This window comes from Gavia stellata, chromosome 7, assembly GCF_030936135.1.
Source record: "Gavia stellata isolate bGavSte3 chromosome 7, bGavSte3.hap2, whole genome shotgun sequence".
Lineage (NCBI taxonomy): Eukaryota > Metazoa > Chordata > Aves > Gaviiformes > Gaviidae > Gavia > Gavia stellata.
Genome location: NC_082600.1, coordinates 10774956 through 10797681, shown reverse-complemented (window position 1 = coordinate 10797681; position 22726 = coordinate 10774956). Strand labels below are relative to the sequence as shown.

The following is a 22726-nucleotide window of genomic DNA, read 5'->3' as shown; positions in this document are numbered from 1 at the left end:
CTAATTGGAGTGGGTTGGCTGACCTTAATCTCCTATGTATTGTCTTTATGAAAATCCCTCTAAGCTGACACAGTGTACTAAACCAGCATAATTTTTCTCCCTGGTCTTGTTGCCTCCAGCTGTGCGTGGAGGCACGTGCTGTGTGCTCGACTCCCATTTCTGCACTGCAAAACCTTTCTTTGTGTTCCTTTAGCTGTGTCTGTGTGTTGCCCTCCCCGATGGATGTGGTGTTTATTACTTTGCCTCACAAGCTGCGGTTAAAAGGATGAAGTTGGTGATGATTAACCATGACACTGCAGAGGGTGAGAAGAGGTGAACCTCACTGCAGGGAGAGCTCTCCAGCTGCCTTGCAAGGGTATGGGGTTCTTGAAAAGCATCACCAGTAACTGGGCCAGTTTGCCAGTAACTGGAACCAGTTTGTATTTGCTGCTGCCTGGTTGCGTGAACATTCTCATTTTTATTCTTACCACCTTCCAAAATATGCACTAGTTGGTTTTAACCTACATAGCATAAGTGGTTGATATTTGGAACATCTTCAAAGTCAGGATGTTGAGTGACTCTTCAGCAAGGTGACCTATTTCTCTAGCGTGTGGTTTGCAGACCTGCATTATGTTTCTGTCATAGTTAGTGGGCACAGACCATAGGTCTAAGGCAAAAAGCACTGGGGGCCAGTGCTGAAGTATGTCATATGCAGTGGGGCTGATGGACAGATACGAAAAAAATCTGTGAAGTGGTGCTAACCCCGCTGAAAGATGGAGGAATTCAGGACTTTTGTTGGAAGTATTTTGCTGGATTGGACTGAAGCCTGTGGAAGCAAGGGAGGGAGTTTGAGCATTAAATCAGCAGCTTACTCTCCAAAAAGCATCTCTGTCACGTGAGCAGAATGATCGGTGGGTCCCTTTTTCATCTGCGATGTGACTAATTCACCTTGTCTTCAGCTGCACACATGCAGTTTCTCCTTGGTTGCTTGCAGGAGTGGCAGCAATTTAAAATGATTAGTGGAAAGAAGAATGTAGTATTCTTACGGGGAGTGGGGCTTGCTTAGTGGCAGCAGAAAGAGGCTTTGGGGAAGGAGCTGTTTTGCTAAGCCCATACGTATTTAGGAATTTGCATTGACTAATTAAAGCAAGGTCTGGGGTGACAAAAGCCTTTAGAAGGATCGCTTCCCAGGGCCCGGGTGGAAAAGAGGGAATGCAAGCTTTCAGGGAAGAGGTTTAACAACACAATGTGAACATTTAGAGCTGCTTAGAAATGGGAGGAGGTGAGGGGCTGAGATAAAGAGATCCAGGGGAGTGAATGGGAAACAGCTCAACCGTTTAGTCTTTATGCTGTTGATCTTGCAGTTTTGGCTGTATGTTGGCTGTAAGCAGAAAATCATCAGTCTTTGTGAGATATTTGAGGCAAGGAGCTTGGTAAGCCCTGTGGGTTGGATATGGATATGAATAAGAAAAGTGCCCACAGTTCACCTAGTTAATGCTAAAAATAGCCATCAGCTCTCATGTTTAAAGCTTTAAGTGATCGGGAGGCCAGGTACAGCCTTGAACAGAGCAGATTTTAAGACTGTCACAATCCCCATCTGTTGCTACCTGAGTTGAGGTAGTGGATGAGATAAGCTACTTTGTGGTTTTCTGTTCTCAATGCATAGTTAATCCTCAGGTTGATCTTAATTTATTTTTTTTTTTAAAGCCCTCACAGGCTGACAGCACTAGATAATGCCGAATCTGATGACTAACCTCTGAATAACTGCTGAAGGCCTGAGTTTCCAGGGGAGGTGGCTGCCCACAGCGTCCAGCTGAAACGGGCATCAGCAACTGCAGGAGCAGGACTTGAGCTTCTCCTGGGATCTGTGAAATAGGCTTGCTTGCCAGGTTAGCGTCCGTGTCATTAGGGAGTCCTCTCAACAGAGTGGCTGACTTGAAAGTCTTGTTGGTGTCCAGGGCTGAGGTCAGCAGGCAGTGTGGACGGAAGCAGTGGGAGTTGTGCCCAGTTGTGAAGTGGTTTCCATGGTCTTTGGCTGCTTTCCCCATGAGATCATGGTAATAGCTATTTAGACACACAGCTCTACCCTAGCCTTTAATTTAGGGGAGTGGTGGTGGTGTATCTGCTTTTTGTCTGAGCTAGGGTGGTGGTACCTGCAGCATGTTAAAGGTCTAACGATGTAATTGGTACAAATAAATTTGTGATTATCAGCCTGATTTGAAAGCCTCTGGGATCTGTATATGTTCACAGCAGGTACAAAATACCAGGGCTTAGGTTTGCCATGCACATGTGAAATAAATACTGTGGCAAAGAGTCAGAGAATTGCTTTATGGGTATTCCTACTAGGTCTGAATTCTCTATTTTAGAGAGGACTTAAAAAGCAGAGATGTAAGGAATTAATTTTAAAATGTTATAGCTAGATCATCTTTTTTTTTCCCCAAGGCCTCTGCCATAAGAAGCCTACTATGCATCTTCTGAAGATGGACATTATTGTTATTAATAATGAATCAAAAATGGTTTGACTTCAAGCTGGATTTCTCATGCTTTTGTTATGACTTGCTGTAGACAGCTTCAAAGCTGCATGTGCTTCTGTCAGCAAAGAAATTTGCCGTTGCTCTCTGTCTCTCTCTTGTGACTGTTTGAAGTTTTGTGAGGACCTGGGCGAAGTGCAGCGCTCAGTTCTGTCTTGACCACAGGGGACACCTTCAAGGGAAATCAGACCCCTCTGCAGTGGGAGCTGTGTGCTCATCATGAAAGCTCTTCTGCCCACTTGCTGATAGAAAGCAGCATTAACACAGGCTTTCTCCTTTCCCTGTCATCACCTGGACTGTATTTTTGGTCCTGGCCTTGTGTTGTTCTGTGTGATTCACTATTCACAAATACATCCTCTGTATTGACACATCTCATTTTTTCTTGTGGTGCCTCTCCTTCAGGTGATCAGTGGTTCTGTATTAATTTAACAGGCCACGTTGTTGTCAGACTTGTTAGAATAAATGGACCTCCCTTGTTCTGTGCTAAAACAGCCTTAATTTTTTCTTTTGAGTGACTGCCCCAAAGACTGAAATCCAGGAGCAGAACATGTGCATGTCAGTGGTCATCTCTATTATACTGTCACCGGTAGCTCAGTATTCATCTGGCTGAATGCTTGTGCTGACCTCAATTCAGTTATCTAAAAGGATGGTTTTTGCGCTGTCTGCCTGAATTGATAAGCCAAGAAATATGTCTAAATGAATTGGCACCATCTGGGCAGCCTGGCACGGAGTGAAGAGAGGTGGTAAGGAGCTGCTATCAATTGGAGGAGGTCTCATGTAATTAAAAAGACTGAGCAGTTAGTTTTCATTGGTGTTCCTCGCTTCACCGCTGACTTGGGCAAGCCCCGAGTCTCTCTGCTCTTGCAAGAGCTTCCGTCTTACACTAAAATATAACAGACAGGAGGTGGCTTCAGGGTGGTATGCATGTCTTAGGACACAGGCAGACAAGCTGCTCTGGATGCTGCAGGTCCAGGTTGAGGTCACTACCCAAAATGCATCCCAGCTGGTGAAGAGCAAAGTCCCCGGCTCAGCTGCATATGTAGCTGCTCCCTGGCCTGCTTCTGTCACAGCCATCTGGTTTAGCTGCCTTTCTATCATGCTTTTTTCCCCTCCACTTTTTATACAATATTGTTATGTTAGAGCTAGAGCAGGGAGAGGTGTCAGGTCGGTTGTGCTGGCAAATTAGAAGGGGCAGACGCTTCTGACATGAGCAGGGCAGCAAAGTCATGTAGCTCATCTGAAGTTGGAAATTTTACTCTGGCTCAGGATCTGGCCACTTTGAGCAGTAGCTGAGAATGAGGGTGTCTGTGTCACTTGATAATGTTATTCAAAATGCAAAGTAATATGAAGGCTCAGTGGAAACATTAATTGCTCTTAAAATATTGAAACTGTCCCCAAATAGCAAGATACTGACTCCTTGGCTTCCCATCTGTGCTTTTTGCAGTCTTTAAAATGAAATTCCAGTTTACTGTGGAGGCTGGGAGAGGGAAGGAATGAAAAAAAACCCACAGAAGTGAGCAGATGTGTTACACATGCTGTAACAGACTGTTGCAGGTGGGACCACGTGCACTCTGTGTTGTGGGGCAGGAGGGACCTTCTGCTGCCATGCAGCGAGTGCAATGGACTGGCTCCCACGCTGATGGCTTCAGGTCTGTGTACTTTGGCCAGCCTGATGCACTCTTGTAGGTGCTTCTTGATGTACCCTGGGGTTTTGGCTTTGTGCTAGCTTTTGTCAGAGGGGGAGTTTGGGGAATTTCCAAGCATCTATTAGGGCTCTTTAGAGTAGAGGGGGAAATTCCAGAAGGCAGAGGAACTGGCTCATTGTTCTTTGTAAATCCTCTTTTTTTTCCTTCAGCTTTCCTTGTAATCCCAAAGTTCCCCATCAACAGAAAAGTCTGACCCATGTGTACTTGCTCCCTTAGCTGCCTTCTCCCCATAGCAGAAAAGCTACTGGAGGACAAAGGGAATAGTTCTGTGTCCAGTATGCAGGTGGGACACAGATCTTGGGGCTGGAGCAGCTTTTGGGAAGAAGTCTGTCCTGCAGGATGGATGTGAGCTCTCTTAGTTCACTTCTGCCCCTTAGGAAACAAAATTTTCTTGGAACAGATAACTAAAGTCTTCTAGACTAGGGGCCTTTGGGATCCTATGAGGGTCTAGGATGTGCTGGAGAGATGAGCTGTGATGACGCAATTCCTTGCAAGGTGCCAGCAGTAACAGCACCCGTGCTTGGGAGTGATGCTGCTTGTGCAAGAGTTGAGTGCGAGATGGTCTTTGCATTTCATATGTAGGGTAGTATGCTCAGGATTTGTTCCACCAGCAACTTAAAATAAACCACTGATGAGCTTTCAGAATTGATCATGTTAATCTGAGACAAGTAACCAAAATCTCATGTGTTTCTTCAGGGTTGAGCCCTTCACTCTGCCCTGTTGACCTTTAGGCATGAGTTACCCCAGACATAGCTGGCTGTTGTTAATGGATTTGTCCATCACCCCAAAGTGGTGTTCTCCTTCTCCTGCCCTGACTGCCTCTTGGCCATCAACCCTAAGATCAATACTGCAATTCAGAGGGTGATAATCCATTGCAGCATGTGCCCAAAAGAAGTGTCTGGTGTTGGTAGAGCAGAACCTGTGTGGTTGGGGTGGGAGTCTAGTGGGCAAGTCATGTCATGAAGAGAGGGTGGTAGGTTTCTGCTAGGCTGTGTGACAGAAGGTCTCAGCCTAGCAGAGACCAAACGCTACATTTGGGTGCCTCTGTTCATTGACAAGCTTCTGAATAGTTTTTTTTTTTTCTTTTTTCCTTCCCCTCTCCCTTGAGTAGTTTACCCATCCTCAGTTATGAAACATATTGCTTGGCAATTTCAGTTTATTCATGGTGAGAAATGCTTCCTCCTTTGAACTTTCAAAGGCCGCCTACATAATGGGAACACAGTTTATCTTCCACGCATTCTAGGCAGAAAGGAGAGTAATACTTTCGGCCTCTTTTGATCCTCAGTGTGAAGGGAGGCAGCATGGCTAATTTTGAAACACGAAGAAGATCTCTTGAAAAGGGCCTGTGGGCTGCATCTGTAAAGCAAAATTTTTGCTTGTGGACTGTCAATGTATGAGCTTATATATCTCTGGAACTATTCTAGAAAAAAAACATCTGAAGTAGTAGTGGCCATTGAGTCTGTGTAGCTTTAGAAACAGCAGCATAAAATCAGGCTTTTTTTTTTCCTTGGACTTACTTAATCCCCTTCTTCTCCTGACATCCCTTATGCTAACGACTACTTTCTGTCATGTCCCTATTAAAGCAGGGAATGCAAAATTGCAATGCTGTTTGAGGGCTGCTTTACACAGAGCAGTGTGTGGTTTTAAAACCACAAGCCGAGCAGCAGCTGGCAGTAGAAGCCCGGCTATGTCTCTGTAGCTGGAGCCAGGGTTTAAGACGTGGCCAGTAAACCGTGTGCTGATGGCTGTTACACGTAGAGGCAGAAGCAGCTAACAAAGCTGGAGCTTAACCTCAGCCCCTGACTTACCCTTGTGTCTCTATCACCTCTAGATGAAAGAACAAAAGCTATGTTATTTGCTTTTCTTAACCTATTATAAAAACATAATAATAATAATAATAACTGTACCACAGGTAAATTGAGGTGTATTCTTTTTACTTGTTGCATAAACAGCAGCAGCCCAAGGCACTGCCAAAACATAATCTTGTTTTGTGGGAGACAAAACAAGAAGCCGTGGATCAGCTCCTTTGGGTACCAGTTGTTGCAGCGAAGCTCTGATCTTCCAGTGAGTGTTCACTGAGCAGAGAAAATGATAGAATCCTGGCTCTTCTAGGGGAAGCTTCTCCATGAGAAAAACCTCTGTCCTGCAGTGACTCTGGAATCCATGTGGTTTACTTTAAGCTTTAGAGAGCAAGAGTTTACCACTTTATGTATGTGTAAGGAGATGGTTTTACCATTTTCCCTAAATTTGTAACGCTTCAAGAATTTCCTGTTGTGGGATGTGTGTCACTTAGAGTGGGAGTGGTAAATAGTTGGAAAAAATCCCTGGCCTCACAACATCCAAGGACATGGTGGGGCAAGAAAGGGCAGAGCTAAAGTCTTCCCAACTAAGATCAGGAAAAAAGTCTGATTTTTTTTTTTCACCTGAATTGCAGGTGAGTTGCAGACAATTTTGTGGTTAGTGTTTTGTAATGTGTCCTGCCAAAAATCTTCAACTTCCTGTGAATAATGAGGCTAGAAAGGGAGAAAAGCCAGTATTTGGAAAACACAGCTATGAAAGACAGCAAAGGGAGGTTGAGTCAGCATCTTGCAGCAGAATGTAAAAAAAGAAAAAAGGAGGGAAAAAAGGAAAAGCCTGAACATACTCATTATTATGTATAATTTGCTGTTGTTATAATTGCAATGTAACAGGTACACGATCTCATCTGACCCTGCTGTTTTTCCCTTTTTGGCATTTGGTTGACTCCTGTGAACCTGGTAAATTGATATTTTCTGTGTCAAAGTATTTGCTTATCCTCTTCCTAGAAACCAATACTTACCGCACCCCTCTTTATGGGCAGCCCTCCTGGTGGGGGGAAGATGATGCAAATAACAAGGAGGACAGAAGGCAAGAGGAACATTACTCAGGTAATGGAGGTGATGGGGGTGGGAGAAGGTGGGGGAGGGGAGACGACACACAAAGTTTCTGCACACTTTCGATCTTTACTATGCGAAGCCATCCTGTCTCAAGGCTTTAATTACCACTTTTTTTGTGCTTGTATTTTCACATTCCTATGTGTAGATTGCTGATGATGAAACCAGAATAAGGGAAAATTAAAATGTTTCCCCTAAAATATTTGAACGTTAGAAACAGCAGTTGTGGGATAATTTGGTATGGATGAGAAAGGCCCTGCTAAGCTTGTTTGAGACCTAGTTATACAGCAGTGCTGTATCTGTGATTGTATGCAGGCCACCTGAATAAACCATCCACTGTGTCTCCTAGGAGTTTCCTATCTAAGAGGCACTTCAAGAGCTGATGCATTGACTGGATTTGATTAATGTGGAAGCAGTCTGTTTCTCACCTCATCATCCTTGGAAGCCATTTAGTCTTACCACTCCTGTTGTTGTGAATCTGTATGCATGGAAGATGCATCTTTTTTCTCTTGTGCAGTAAACCTGATGTTTCTATCAAGCATATGCTTTACTGCGCAAAGAAGTGTTTTATTTCGATGCACGTGCGGCTTATCTGTTTTCTAGCCCTCCCAAGAGGTTGAAATAAGTAAGTGACCCTCAAGCCAAGAAGTTTGGGTACTACTGAAAAAATGTGGGTTTATCCTTGGTGATGTTACAGAATTAGGTGTTGGTTCAGCAAAACCACGCCTGTGATTAGCTTTGCACACTCAAGCTTTTCCTTTGAACTGTGGGAAGTTGAGTAAGTATGCATGTAAGTGAATTCAGCAAAGTGAAACAGGATCTTCCTTCCACATCAGCCCAGGCATACAGGAACCTTAAGATGCCACCAACCACATAGGTTCTGTCAAAACATACAACTGTGCATGTGTGTGCTCAGCTCTCTTTGGGGAGCAATGGTAGAAAGGACAAAGTGAACGTAACAAATGTTGGTCAGACCACAGCAGTGCAGTAAGCACCAATTTCAGTGATAAGGCCAGAGTACAAAGCTATCTAAAACAGAAGTTGTATTTTTTCTTTAATCCATTTCAGCTAATGTTTGTGAATTTAAGGTTTTCTTGCTTTTTTTTCCCCTTTTTGTAGAAAGACCAAAAGAGATAACTCAACATGAAGAGGAACTGAATGGTAATATTTCTGCTTATAGAGATGCCCAAGAACAGTCTGTGTTTGCCTTCCGGAGAGAGCCAAGTTACTTTGAGATTCCAACTAAAGAATTTCAGCAGCCATCAAAATCTTCAGAAACACAGGTTCATGAGATCCCAACAAAGGATGTTGATGCTGTAGTAGCCCCCGTTGTACAGAGTCATGCCTCTTTCACCATTGAATTTGATGATGGTACTCCCGGTAAAATAAAGATAAAAGACCACGTAACTAAATTTTCGCTTAGACAGAGAAGACCGTGTAGTAAGGAACCAGCTCATACAGAAGTGATGTCAGCAGAGAGCAAAGTGGCTGACTGGCTTGTCCAGAATGACCCAAGCTTGATGAGACGGCAGTCTCCAGGAGATGATGTGTACAGTACAAAGAGTGACCTGCCGGTTCATGTGAGGACGCTTAAAGGTGAGTGAATGTCTTGTCATGTGGACATAGTTCTCTGTTGGCCATGCAAATGCAGCATAATAAAGGGGTAAAACCCTTCTCCTGTCAAGGAGAACTGGACTTGATTATCTCTGCTCCAAATTTGCAAAATGAAGAATATTTCTTTAATGACTGCTAATAGTTTTGAATCTGGCTAGCAGGCTCTTCACCTAGCCCTGAAGTCATGTGTGATGCTGGCCTGGGGACACTCTAATCTGGTTCCTCTACATCTATAACGCCAGCTCAGCAGTAACAGTGATTGAAAAAAGGGTTTTGATTTTTAAATGTCTAAAATAATTTCCATGTGGTCAGGCAGGCTGATAATCACACATACTTTAGTGGATTTTCTTCTCTTGGCTTCTCCTAGCTGAAGGAATGACTTTTCTTTTAAGCTGTAGTCCAGAAGAGGCTAAGTGTGATCGTCCTGATGGCTATAATGACCAGAGCTACTTGGTAGGATGACCAAAGGTCTTGACATGGAGACTGGTGATAGAGTTGAGATATACATGCTCACCAATGGAGGAAATTGTTGTGCTTGTAGAAGTAGTTTTCTTCTCTTAATCTAAAGCTTCTCTGAAATACTGTCCTGTTCAAAAAACTTCAGGTTTCATGGACTTGTATCCTGTTAAGTGTGCCACTGTGAGGAATTGTTTGGGGATTTTCAAAGGTCTGAAGTGTAGTTTGAAGCCCAGTTCTTAGTGCAACTGGTGGGACTTACATGATTCTCACACGAGTTTCAATATATTTTGCAATATTTGGGCTTGCTTGGATGCCTCTCTTGGACCATGAACTGAGCAGCTAGGAGGAGACCACTGATTTCTGCATTCTCACTGCCTTTCAGGCCTCTGGAAAAGCTATCGTTTTGAACTGCAGCTTTAACTGATAAACTCATATTGAAGGTTACCAGACCTACTTGTGCTTGAGGTCCTTCTTAAACAAGAGCAATACCTTGTTTTCCCTTAAAGGAGTATTTGATTCATCCTTGTTGGAAAAAACCTCTTCGTAATATGAAGAGCTTTACCTGTTACACCTCCAACTTGCTGTTTTGTGTACAGTTTTTTGAGAAGCCCCTACAGTCAAAAAGATCTCACATACCCAACCCTGGGGTTTGGCATGGCATGAAAATGTTGTCATTGCTTGTTTCTAGTTCTTTGCAATAAGGGACAGTGTTGAGGTGCCCTGCCTGATTATTTAGGGTCTCATTTTCAGTCTACTGTGAGTGTGTGATAGAGGGTTTTGGGGTTTGGGTTGGTTTTTATTTTTTTGTTATTGTGATATTGGATTTTGTTGACTTGCTGGAGAACATTGTTAGGGATAGAAATGTGCTTCAGTAGTTTTGCTCTTTCCTCTTGGAGAAAACTAGAGAGTTAGGCAGCTACTGCTCATCCTAAGATTTTCCTGAGCAATGCACAGGAATACTAGACTGACTGCACTTGCCTCTTTACAGTCCATAAGGCATGGAAAGAAGCTGAGGTAATTTAATGCATAATTTGCATATCAAGAAATCAACTCTTTGGACATTTGATTAAAACATACAGTGTTGGTGGCCTGAGGAGTTTATCCACCTCTGCTTTGGCAGAGGGCAGGGTGTCATTTATCTGCGATAGCTGTGTAACATGTTCTTCTGGCAGGGCTAATTCTGAGGATGTCTTGAGGGCTAATGCTGGCTGCTTACCAGGTTTGGGTCTTCAGGATCAGAGACGCCCACCATCGGGGTTCATTAGTAACATTTGTTCGCTTTCAGGAACAATGTGGTGAATGTAAAGCCTGGTATCAAGACTAGAGAGTTCAGGTCTTAGCAGCTTGATGGGATGTGCATGGTGTTCTGCTGGGGCATCCATGGGCATGGTGGGTGTTTTTTCCTTGTGTCCTCACCATTTTGCATTCAGCAGTGTTCTTAGCCAAGACCCTTTAATTTAAGAACTTTCCCTTCCAAGGATGCAGCTTATCAGCCCTCGGGGCACAATGCAAAGTTTGCTGGCTTCCTTCATGAAGGTGTTAGGAAACTCTTCAGAGGACTGACTCCTGGGTTGAATGGATCTTGTATTAAATTCTAATCTTTCATAGCTAACTCGAGGTAATAAATGGTCTTCACCCATGTGTCTGGAGAACTTGCAAAGTAGGTTTGAGCAGTTTGCCTTTCAAACACGTGGTATTTTAGCCAGTATATCTTGCTGCATATTACAGTCTAGAGCGCAGAGACCTCTTTCCCCGTTCTCCCGATGACAGGTTCCTGGTCGTTGACTGAATCGTGTTGTGTGCCTTCACACCCGTTTCCTTCTCCAAAAAAAGGTTTGTTTTTTGTTTTATTTTTAACTTTTTGTTTTAATGTAACTTACTTTCTGAGAGTCCTGAACTAAGGTGCTGAGGGGCAGGCATCACTGATATGTAGAGAAGGTTGTAAAGATGATTGTTGCTAACGTAAGTGAAAATAGTGATAAACTTACTTTAAGCTTAGTAAACTCTAATTAATGATTTAACCTTTGCTTGGCTGGTGATAGGATTGTGTAACTCATGGGGGTGTCATGGTGTGATTCTTAAATCTTCAGGAAGACTAAAGAATCCTGCAAATTAACTTTTCTGTTGGCCTCTGGTTTATTTCTCCCTTGTGGGGGGGGGCGGTAACGTGGGTGCTCAGAGGTGCATGCACTCATAATGCACTGATCTGGTCTATCGTCATGCGGATTTGGTTTCATGGGATTCAGTGTGTGGGGTTTATTTACTGATCCTGCAGAGAGATTTCTGCTCTGTAACAGAGAGAACCTAATAAGGTGATCTTGGACTACAGCAGTTGGGCAGAACGGCAAAATAATGTCATCATTTTTATCTAAAAGGAAAAAAAGAAAGAAACAAAACATTAGGTACTTAAAACAATCAGCATTACAAAATCAGAAATCTTTGGGGTTGAAATGATTTATTGAATTGTTTTTTAATAACTTGATAGCCAACCAGTTGTGAAAAGTGGGGTCAGGAGACAGCTGCCTTCTCTTCTATTTCCTCCAATGGGATACAATTCCTGTGCCACAGCAGATGTCTTTGTTTAATCCTATAGGATTTTTTCTTTTAACTGAAATGATAAATTTCAGCTGGGAGGTAATGACAGGGCCAGAGCAACTGAGAATATGAAAGTCAAATCTACATACCTTGTTTCCAGGCAATAGGCACGAGGACGGGACGCAGAGCGACTCTGAAGACCCCGTGGCGCCCAAGGCAGAGAAGGAGACGACGACGGGCAGCGAACGTGCGACGGAGCAAACCAGGCTGCAGCGCCAGATGAGGCGTGATCCCCATGAGATGCTGCACAACAAGCAGGCCTTTGTCATCGAGTTCTTTGAGGACACGCCGCGGAAGAAGCGGTCACAGTCCTTCACACACAGTGCTCACTCCTCCCAGAGCGACACCGATCCGGGGCTGAAGACCAAGGTTGAAAAGCGCAAGAATGCATTGCCAGCAGAGAAGCTGGGAAATGCGGTGCCGCCGTCCCACCTCGGGGCCCAAGCGGGCAAGCCCAACAACAGCTCCTCCGGGACCCAAAGAACTAGCTCCTTCAAGAGAGACAAGACGGAGGATCGGATCAACAATTCATCCTCCTCTGCTTCCAGAGCATCAGCCAAAACTTATGGGAGCGTTGGGAGGAAGTCTAAAATGGCTCAGGATTTTATGGCCGAGTACTTGCGTGAGACTGCTCAGTCTGGGAAGCCAAGCGCTGAGAAACCAGCACCTCTGCCCATGCCAGTTGCTCCACGTGTGGTTATATCGTCAGAACCAGAGTCTGCCTCTGCTCCACCTCCAGAGGTGAAGTCTGCCCAGGGCAGGAGGAATGATGAGGAAGACAGCGTGAGCGAGACGGGCACATACACCATTGAGACGGAATCACAGGATAAAGAGGTGGAGGAAGCGCGAAAAATGATAGATCAGGTAAATGCTGCTTTTCTGTGCTTGGCCAGTGAGCTGAGGGCTGAAGGCTTGGGCTTCTCCACCTTGTGCTGGAGGGCCTAACTTCATTAGCTGTTGTCGTGAAGGACTGCTCCCTTTTGAATTGGGTGCAGCGAGGGTTTATGGTTAGGGATGGGAAATCATCCTGGGTGACCTGTGTTAAGGATAGGCCCCAACAAACTGTGAGGCTGGTCTTTAAAAAAAACCAACAAAATTACAAACAAACAAAACAACCACAGAGTGCAAGAAGGCAAGGTAAGCTGACAGCAAAGAGCTGCCTTGCTTCCAAAATTGGATTTGGATGCAAAAGTACAAGAGTGGGCTTGCCATCTTTAAAGGAAGGGCAACAACAGAATAAAGATCAGGCTGATCCTGCTGAGAGCCATGGCTGGGAGCAGCTCTGCTCTCTAGGACTGCTCTCTAGTCTCTGCCTTGGTGTTGCATCACCTCCTGCAAGCTGTTATGAAGATGGGAGCTGCAGCCCATCACTGATGCAGCATCCCGTGGTAGGCCAAAGGAAATGCAGGTCAACGGCTGGTGCTCTTGATCCTTCCCAAGCCTTAGTGGAGGTGGTTCTGTATTTGGTTGTGCTTGGTTAGAAAGGGAGTGCTTGCTGGCAGGGCAAGTGGCAGCTAGTTGAGATAGTGAAGGGTGTGGTATAGGGCAGAGGCAATCCTAGATGGATCTATACTTGTTTGGATTTTGCAAAGTGAGTGATAGCCTAAAAACAAAACCCCAGAGATGAGGGAGAGACTTAAAAACAACCCACCCAACTAAGCAACTGCAGGGTAAACCAAAGTTTGGCTGATTTTCAGGTTTAACTTTTCATCTGCGGTGTATTATGAAAACAAAACTGGCAAGTTGCTATGAAGATTTAGTGAAGTGTAGTCAGAAGGATGGTGAGGTTTAAAGGAAGCCTTAATTGAACGTGGCTTTAGAGCTTTGTATACAGTGTCCTGTGAGCCTGGATCTAGCTTCCGTTGTTTGTTTATTTATTTCACTTGTTCCTTAGATCTTGTTTGAAATGTGATCGGAAGCTTTCAGGGCAGGCTGTTTAAGACACAGCAAGGCCTTAGTCCTGACATTAGATGGTTAATTGTTCTGGTGGGGGAATATGAGGAAAAATGCCACAAAAATACAATTATTTCTGGGGAGTAGTCTTTGCAGCCATGTGACTCGGGCAGGCAAGCTGGCCAAGTTCTGCTCCTGACTCTGCCATAGATTTGGTGCAGTGCAGACCTGCCACTTGGGAAACGACTCATAACTGGACCTCAGTGTTTCTGTCCAGGAAGAAAGATAATATGAATTCTGGACTTCCTGAGGTTTTGAGGTGACTCTGCTTTTTATTCCCCCACCATCACGCACAGACTTTTTTTTAATAGAAGTGAGAGTGGAGAACTTTATGGCTATGTCTGCCCAGCCTAGGCATCATGGTGGCATCTTCCTCTGAACTACTTCTAGTCAGGGAGGAGAAACAAGCCCTTTGGAGGCATGGATCTTTGTCACCCCCGTAGGAAAGCCTGTTTATCTCCAGAGGGAATCTGGCCAGCTAGCTCAAACACTCACCCGTCTCTGAGGTGCATCCTTTCCCAGGTCCTCACATGGCAGTGCAGGGCTGCTTTGCTCAGCCCACTCACTGCTACAGTCTATGAAAGACCCTGGAGATGGAGCTTTCCTAGCTTTTTCTAATTCTCCATGAATTAGCTGGTAAATAGCTTTCCCTGACACTCATCCTAAATTTCTCAGGGCTGAAAAGGGACTCCTTTTCAGTGAAAGTTACTACTGTTAAAAGCAACACACCAAAATAATGAGGGTGAGAGAAAAGGTGGGTGTGAGTGGGATTCTATGAATAAGTGTATTTAAAGCTGCTACTGTGGAGTAGAAAAGAAAATTAGTTACTTAGTTTGTATGGAAGCATTGGCAAGTTTCTTGCCCTTTGGGATCATAGTTTGTGTGTGACTAATGCTTCATGGATTTGGATTTTGGGCTAATATTTTCCTGTTTTTTGGGTTTTAATCTTTACCATGCAAACACCTTTTCAGGTTTTTGGTGTTCTTGAGTCGCCTGAATTTTCCAGAATCTCTTCAGCCTTTAGACCAATAATTAAAGGTGAAAAAGATGACTCCAGTTCTCATCAGCATCTAATCAGTGAAAATGGCACTAGTCAGAAGTCACCTTTGCTCCAGGCATTTGCCTCAAAAGCTGTGAGTGGGACTCAGGCTGATGTGCAGGTATGGGCAGTCCAAGTGGATTTGCTGGGATTGTGGAGGTGTAGATGGGTTTTCTGTCTGTTTGAAAATGTGATGCATAGATTGATTTCTGTTTTGAGAAGACTGAGTGATGTGTGTATGAGAGGAGAGATTTTGTGGCTAGGATTTGGTTTACAAACCCTCTTTCTGACACTGCCTTCCCCACCTTGTTGTAGATGTCTGCAGCATCTCAAGGGAGTCAGAAGTGGGTGTCTAGGTGGGCAAGCCTTGCTGACAGTTACTCTGACTCTGGATCTGTCTCTGGGCAGGGTGATGGAGGTGCAGGTAAGTCTCATCCTGACATTACTGTTTGAAGGTGGCTGAATCTAAGCCAGGATGATATGAAAATCAGGAATTAAGGGCTTCTGGGCATCTGCCTGTGGCTTATTTTCTGTTTCAGCTAATGTATTTGGGGATGGGAAGGACAGAGTGAATCGTTCCCAGTGGAATAAAGATGGAGAGAGCTTCTGGTTTGCATTTCAGAGTGATCCAAGAAGTTCTTAAATGTTACATCTGACATGACTAAAGGGCACCTGGGAAGGACAGAGAGATTGTAAGGGCCTTGCGTGTTAACTAGCCCCGAGTAGTGATTCTTTAGACTGCCTTATGATGCCAGATGAAAGCCCTTTGCAGGTTGTCTTGGACTTAATTGCTGACTTGTGCTTTTTTTTTGTGCTTCTCCTGTGTCTGGCTGTTCTGAGAATTCCAGGCTGTTCTGGGGTTTGATGTAGGGTGGCAGGTTTGAAGCATGGAGATTAGCATAGAAAACTGGGTATGGAGGGGAGAAAGGGAGCAGGAGGAGATCAGGCTCCCATCATAGCTGGCAAGACAGCTTACAGACCCCCTGGTCCTGTTGGTATGCGAGAAAGGGAAAACAGTGCTTTGTTGGCTATTGTGAATGTTTTCACCTTTTTTTTTTTTTTTTGTTGGAAATATTTTTCATTACCTTCATGCCATCAACAGTGACAGATAGACTCAGTAAAGATTAGAAGAAACCTTTGTTTCAGAGGTCACTGCCACTGTTTTCGCACTGTGTGTGAACTTGACTCCCAGAGCGTTTGAAATATTACCGTAGTCAAATAACCACTTAGCCTGGTATGTAAAAGTAGTATCAGATATGATGTCCTGGCCAGTGGCATGGGAGAAACAAAAGTGCTCTTTCTATGAATTGTGTCCATACTGATAAGCCCACCCACGCTGGGACAGTGAGCTCTAATTCAGAGCTTCTTTGCTGTTACAGGGTCTTTCTCCTGAGACTTTGCTGTGGGATATGATCATATGAAAACTTGTACTGTGAAAAATGCTATCTATTTAGTCAAATGGGCTATGTTGTGTAGAATGGCACTTAAAACACTGCATCATTGCAATGGTTTGAGTGATGGCTTTTCACCTCCTTCCCATGGCCTGAATTATGGTAGATTGATGCCAGCAATGCCGTTAGCCTCTAAACATATGTGCTTGTATTGAGAGGTAGATTATGGGAGAATGAATCTGAAATCCTGCCTTGACAGAGGGAAGGTGTTGAGCACTCTGATCCATCACAGGAATTAAGTACAATTTTACCTTAAGTGTCCGTATTGATAAACCTGAAGGTCCAAGCAGGGGCCAGGCCCTACTGGTGTTCATATTACGTAAAAACTTAGTTATAAGCACGTGTATTGTGAGTTTGTGAGTGCTTTTGTGGACTTGCACTTTGCAGGATCAAGCTCTTCCTAAACTAAAAAAAAAAAAAAAAAAAGTGGTACAGTTGTACAACAGTTCATTATTGTCCTCTTAACTTTCTTCAGAAAGCAGTGTAGCCCCAAAACCTGGGGAACCAGAAAATGCTGTGCCCTTGAGAACAAGGCGCCTTCTTCCCCAGCTCCCACCAAGTGATAAATCGGACAGTCCCACGCCCACGGTCCTGGTCTGCCAGGAGTCCTACTCCGAGGTTACCAAGAGAACTATTGTGAAGGACCACTGCGTGGAAGCCTATGGCGATCCTAGCAGCCGCCTCTTCATCCAAGAAGACTTGGATCCAGATAGCCTCAGTGATGCCAGCAGATCTGATGATGGCTTCAGCACAGAAAAAGGCAAGAAATATAAAGAGAACAATAAAATGCTAGAGCAGATGGGGGAAGACACAAAATCAGAGAGCCGGCAGCCAGGAGCCTCCCGGGTCTCAAACGTGAGAGCTGTAAGTGAGTCAGTTTCTACTTCGTTCTACATTGGTGATGACAGCAATGACGTGGGGATTCCCTCCAAGCTCACTCTGAGCATGTCCCATGCTCGAGCAGACAAAGACGGCAAGGATCAGGAATTTTCCTTCAAGGCTGCTGGCATGCCAGTTTCTGGAAAGCCACCGGTCAAAGATGTTAGTGCTTACATTAATGCAGCAGGAAAAGTGGTTATTTCCCTTCATCGGAATCTTCCTCAAGATCAGGAAAATGTGGAAGGAAAGGAAACATCATCTTTTGTTAGACAGGAGAGTTTTACCAAAGATAAATCAAGCAGTGGCGTTCCTCAAAATAAACTCCCGCATATTTCAAGTCATCCTCTGCTTAAAGATTTAGAGGCTGTTCGGTCAACCCGTATGGACTTCAGTCAGGAGACTCATCTTCTTCTTAAGGACACTGAAACTGCCTTGGCAGCACTGGAAGCCAAATTACTTGGTCAAAGCCAACAGCTGGAGCCCTCGGAAACTGCTGGTCAGCTGGAGGACTCCTTGTCAGGGGACTCGGACGTGGACACTGCCAGCACAGTCAGCTTGGTGAGTGGCAAAAACATGCCAACGAGCACCCCGAAACGCAAAGCGGTCGCAACCTTGCAGAAGGAGAAATCTTCCTCCACGCCGTCCATCCAGGACCAGTGCGGGCAGCCCAGCGCTCGGGATAGGCTGACGGAGAAGCGGAAAACGCAAGTGCCGGAGGCATCAAACCGCGTGGAGGCTGCCAAACGCTTCCAGATGAAGCGGAGCGCTGGGGCTCGAGGGTCGCTCGACTTCACAGATGACGAGAGAAGCTCGAGCCTGCCCTACTTGCCGGTCCCCGATGCAGTCATGTCTGACCATGAGCACTCAGTAACCCGGCCGGTTCCCAGAAGGAAACCTTTTACTCAGGCTGCCAAGGAGGACCACAGCAAAACAACCTCAAATGTGCAGAAGATCCAGCAAGTTCTCACCCGCTCCAACAGTTTATCCACCCCGCGGCCCACGAGGGCCTCAAAGCTACGTCGTGCCCGGCTGGGAGATGCTTCGGACAACGAGTGTGTTGATACTGAGAAAACAGCTTCCAACCCTGAAGCCACCGCTCTGGGCTCCAAGCAGTCCACGGAGACGAAGAAGCTTTCCCGGCTGGACATCCTTGCCATGCCGAGAAAACGGGCAGGTTCGTTTACAGTGCCCAGTGACTCTGAGACAGCGCAGTCGAGGACAGGGTTTTCGGGCCGGAGCGTGGAGTCCCATCGGAAGATGGGTGTTTCGGAGGTTAGAGCTGCAGCAAGGAAAACGGCAGCTGCTGCCTCCACGAAGCAGCCTTTCAGCAGGACCCGTTCAAGCAGTGTCAAGTATTCCTCCTCATCCAGTAAGTGCTCGTGCTTTATGTTTCTCCTCTATTGCCCTCTTTCTGATTTATAGGCTGCACATGGTTGCCAAGGATTGGTATCTCAGTAATACGAGTGCTGCATTGGTGAGTACAAAAGTCTGCATTAGTAAGCGTTATGGAGGTTGAAATTTCCTGTGAGTTGGGAGACAGCTGAGCATCTCTCATACCCAGTGAGATGTTACTGTGGTGTTGTCTGGGAGGATATTGCAAATAGCTCTTTTTCTTTTTTTTTTTTTTTTCTTTCCCTCAGTGACTTTGCTTTTTGAGCAACCAGTTGCCATTTAACAAGAGCATGTTAGCCATATTTCTGTTAAAAAAAAAGTAGAATTTAATGCCTTTCCAGTGCTACAAGGAATTCTGTTCTGCTTTTCTTTGACTTCTCAGAGTCAAAGTTTGCTCCAAGAAAGTTTGTTATGGTGTTGATACAAGCTGATGTCCAAGGTGGCAGGTCTGAAGGCACCTGAAACATGAAAACAAGAAATAAATGCCCCTTAGTTTTGAAGGCTGTTCCCTTGTTCTTCCTGTAAATGCAAATGTGGGGCTGGACACTACAGGTTGATTGCCCCAAGAGATTCCCTCTACTGTGTGTTTTCATTCACTTTTGCCATACGTAAGGCAGGTGCAGAGTCGGGTTTCCCACGTGGCGGAGGTTTGGGGGCTATCTTGCCTTGTAGCTGTGCACTCAGCACACCCCTGCAATATCAACATTTGTCATATTGAAATCAGCCTTTAGTTAAGAGGTGGGGATAATGCAGATGACAACTCTAAGATGGTAACTGGTAATCGCAGGCTGTCCCCGACCCCTTTGGTCTAAGTCCTGGTCTATGCCCATAGTCCTTGACCTACCATGGATGTGGCAAAGTGTATCTGTTTGTTTAGCTTTTTAGGAATGACAGGGGGCCAAAGGGACAGGAGGAACCCCTTTGGCTGGGTTTCTCAGGCCTGTTGAGAGGGATGCTATTTTCAGCAGATCTGTATTTTTGTAAGGGGTCTTAGAGTTCTGGATGTGTCCTTTTCGTATATTTTCATACAGTTGAAATAATTGTCCTTCTTGCAGTATTCATTTTTATTGCATGCTAAAAATGTTATTTGCTGCTTGTTTTGATTTGGATTGTTTTAGCGCATCCAGCTTCCCTTTTACTTTAATGGTGGTTTTTTTTTTTCTTATACATTTGTATATGCATGTAAATCAGAATGTGAATAAGCTAAAAGAGTATGTATAGTCTCTTCTCTTGCCTTTTTTGAGATGATGCTATTATTGACTTCTTGTTAAACAATAACAAATTTAAAGCAAAATAATGTGGTCAGAGTTTTCTAAACAGGAGGAGCTCTTTGCACTCCCTCTGCCTTTGGACCACACACTTCAAATCATTTGGAGAAAAAATGATAAGTGTTGGCCAGTTCTTGGTTTGAATGAATTGGTTTTTGATTTCCAGAGCTCTGTAGCAGCATGCTAACACCTTTCCTTGTGCATAGTTGCAGCAGATGATGCTAATCCTTTCTCTGAATTAGTTGCTCTTAAAATACTAACCTCCTAATTCCTTGATAGGATTGTGAACCTTGGACAACTTGAAGTATACTAGTATACTTCATGCTTCATCATGCTGTACCAAGTGTGTGATGCATGTTCCTATACTAATGCTATTATAGATATAGTGAATCAACACCTAGCACCCTGTTCCTGGAACAGAATTGAAATGTTGATAAACTGAACTACTGCAGTGTGCCATCAAGACATTTTTTAGCATGATGCAATAACCCTGGAAAGCATTGAGCGTCAAGCCTTGGGAGGAAGGAGGCATATGTGGCCAATTTATGCAAGGATTTCTTAAAGCGTTCAGCTAACCACAATAGTTTCCAACTCTCCCGGTGGGAGAAAGTTAATTTGCTAACGGAGGAGCAGAATGAACTATCTGGCCATGAGACAAGAAATGCCAGTAGGTTGTTGGGCCATCTGAAGTAACTTCATGTGGAATGCATGGGTAATATCAGAATAATCCAAGTTACCAGTTCTGAAAGCTAAGGGCGTGTCTCCCCTGCTCCTCTGTGTACTCGATTTGTTTACTCAGTGTGTAATTTGAATGGTACTGAGGGAGTTGATTCTGATTTCCCTTGGCATACAGAGATGGAGAATCAGGCTTTTCATTTTAAAATTGCTGTTAAGTGACAGGGTGTCCTCTTGATTCTAAACCTGTGTTTAAAAAACCAAAAAATCTCTACTGATGGAATATGAGCAACTTTTTTTTTTTTTGTAAGCCAAGATGTTTATATAGCAACAGCTGAGACAGCGATGTCTAGGAATATTTTTTTCACTATACAGTGCCTATCTATAGTTTCTACCTGCATTCTATATGCCAAACTCATTATTTTTGTTTGTATGATCTATGATGCTGGCTTAATTTGCTTGCAGTGGTTCAGCATTATGATAGTCTTGGTAACACAGTGAAGCTTTTAGGTGTTGTAATTTTAAATAACTCGTCTGGTTCTGTGTTTGGTGGCTCTTCATTCTCCAGGGAAGGATGGAAGGGAATGAAGCGGTATCCGTAGAGAGTGTAGTGAGGCAGCGAACACTGGGAGCCCAGTTTTCAAATAAAAACATCTCGATGCTTCTCATGCAAGGAGGACCTGGGTGTCTACAGATCTGCAGAACCGGTTGGGATAAGTGGGCAGCTTCGACTTGGCTCCAGGGGTTGAAGCCAGTCCTGACTGTGTGAACTCTTTCTCATAGAGTGTCATTAATACTGAATTGTGAGACAGGAGGCAAACGTGGGGGTGTGGACTTTTGTAAATAACACCAAGCACTAGAGTCTGTTCTTCACTCAAAAAACCTCCTTTTGCTTGTACTCGCAGCTAATTCGAAAGGTGTCTGCAGGCTTGAAAAGTGGGCTCTTTTTAGAAAAGGACTTCTGTGGGACTATGAGGAGTCTGAAATGTGTGCTACTTACACACAGAGCTTCTGTGCATGGAAAGCCGAGTCTGTGGTAATAATTTACTACATTGGAGTTGTTAACACAGTCATTTTGCTTTTCCATTGGAATTTTCCACTCTAAATTTGTACAGTGAATGGGAGCCATAGAAGTGCTCAACTTTGAAATAAGCTCTGAGAATGTGCTGTTTAACTTAAAATCTGCACAGAAACTCTCCTTTCCTTGTGCTCTTGGGCTAGTTTTGTGTTACCTTTTTGCCCTTTTGTAGTTATTCTTTACTACTTTCCTCGGTCTGAAACCAATTCATTTTTTATAAGCATCAAGGCGGAGACCACAGGGTTCAGATTACACTTCTACTTCGGAGGAAGAATATGGCTCAAATCACAGCTCCCCTAAACACAAACGCTCCCATACTTCAACAGCCACACAAACACCGAGGATACGTGGCTCTGGGCTGAGCAAACAGAAGCACAACGGCAGAGAAACGGATGACGATGAAGATTTTGATGACCACCCTGACCCCTACAACTTCATGGCGCAAACGGCAGAGATAGCAGAAATAGCCAGGTGAGGTGTGGGGCTTTATGTATTGACCCACATGTTAAAAATGGATTGAGTTTTCCTTGGTGTTCAAATCAAACCCAGGTGTGGAGGTAGAAAGAGGCGCATTCTCTCCTGTTGTTTGTGTGCCCTCCCTCTCCTTCATACCTGAACATAGGCTTGTTCAGATTTGGAAGGTTTTCATGAAGCTTTACAGCCTGTACTAGGCTGTGCTGGTTACACCTTCTCTCTAGAATATGCCAAAGTGCAGGGCATTGTATCTTGGTTTGTTTCTTGTTCAGGCTGTGGACAGGTCTCCTCTTGTAGCTCTAAGTCTGTCGAAAGATGTAACTGTCTATACCTGCTTATCTCTGCTTTCTGCTGGAAGTCACTTTGTGTGCACTACTGGTTGGTGTGAACTGTCCTAATTCTCTGCAGAGGAAGTCAAATGGATTAGCAAGACTGAATATGTAAACTGTTGAAGCTGTTTTGCCTGAAGCCAGTGAGGGAGCAGTAAGCAGTTGCTGCAGGGCAGAAATCTCTTTGCTTGGCACAATTGAATCCAAACAAGAAAATCTGTCTGGGCCCTGTGTATAAATGAGTTGTTGCTTAGCTTGATGTCCCTGGATATGGGACCTATTGTATATTGGTGGTCTGATGGTTGCCTGGAGGACCTCAGCAGTAAAGCAAATAGATTCTTTTTTTAAACAGTGTTATTTGAGGTTTGACATCTCTAATATGCAACTCTGTT

The 22726-nt window shown here is 44.4% G+C and overlaps 1 protein-coding gene across 1 annotated transcript in view; it reads left to right on the top strand.

The window, feature by feature from the left end:
- CEP170B (centrosomal protein 170B) overlaps positions 1-22726 on the top strand; it is a 54421-nt gene that overhangs the window by 20806 nt on the left and 10889 nt on the right. The window contains exons 6-12 of the mRNA XM_059819488.1: positions 7021-7122; positions 8248-8724; positions 11897-12660; positions 14721-14922; positions 15111-15192; positions 16719-18487; positions 21753-22002. Coding sequence (XP_059675471.1) covers positions 7021-7122; positions 8248-8724; positions 11897-12660; positions 14721-14922; positions 15111-15192; positions 16719-18487; positions 21753-22002 — 3646 coding nt within the window. The remainder of the gene's footprint in view (positions 1-7020; positions 7123-8247; positions 8725-11896; positions 12661-14720; positions 14923-15110; positions 15193-16718; positions 18488-21752; positions 22003-22726) is intronic.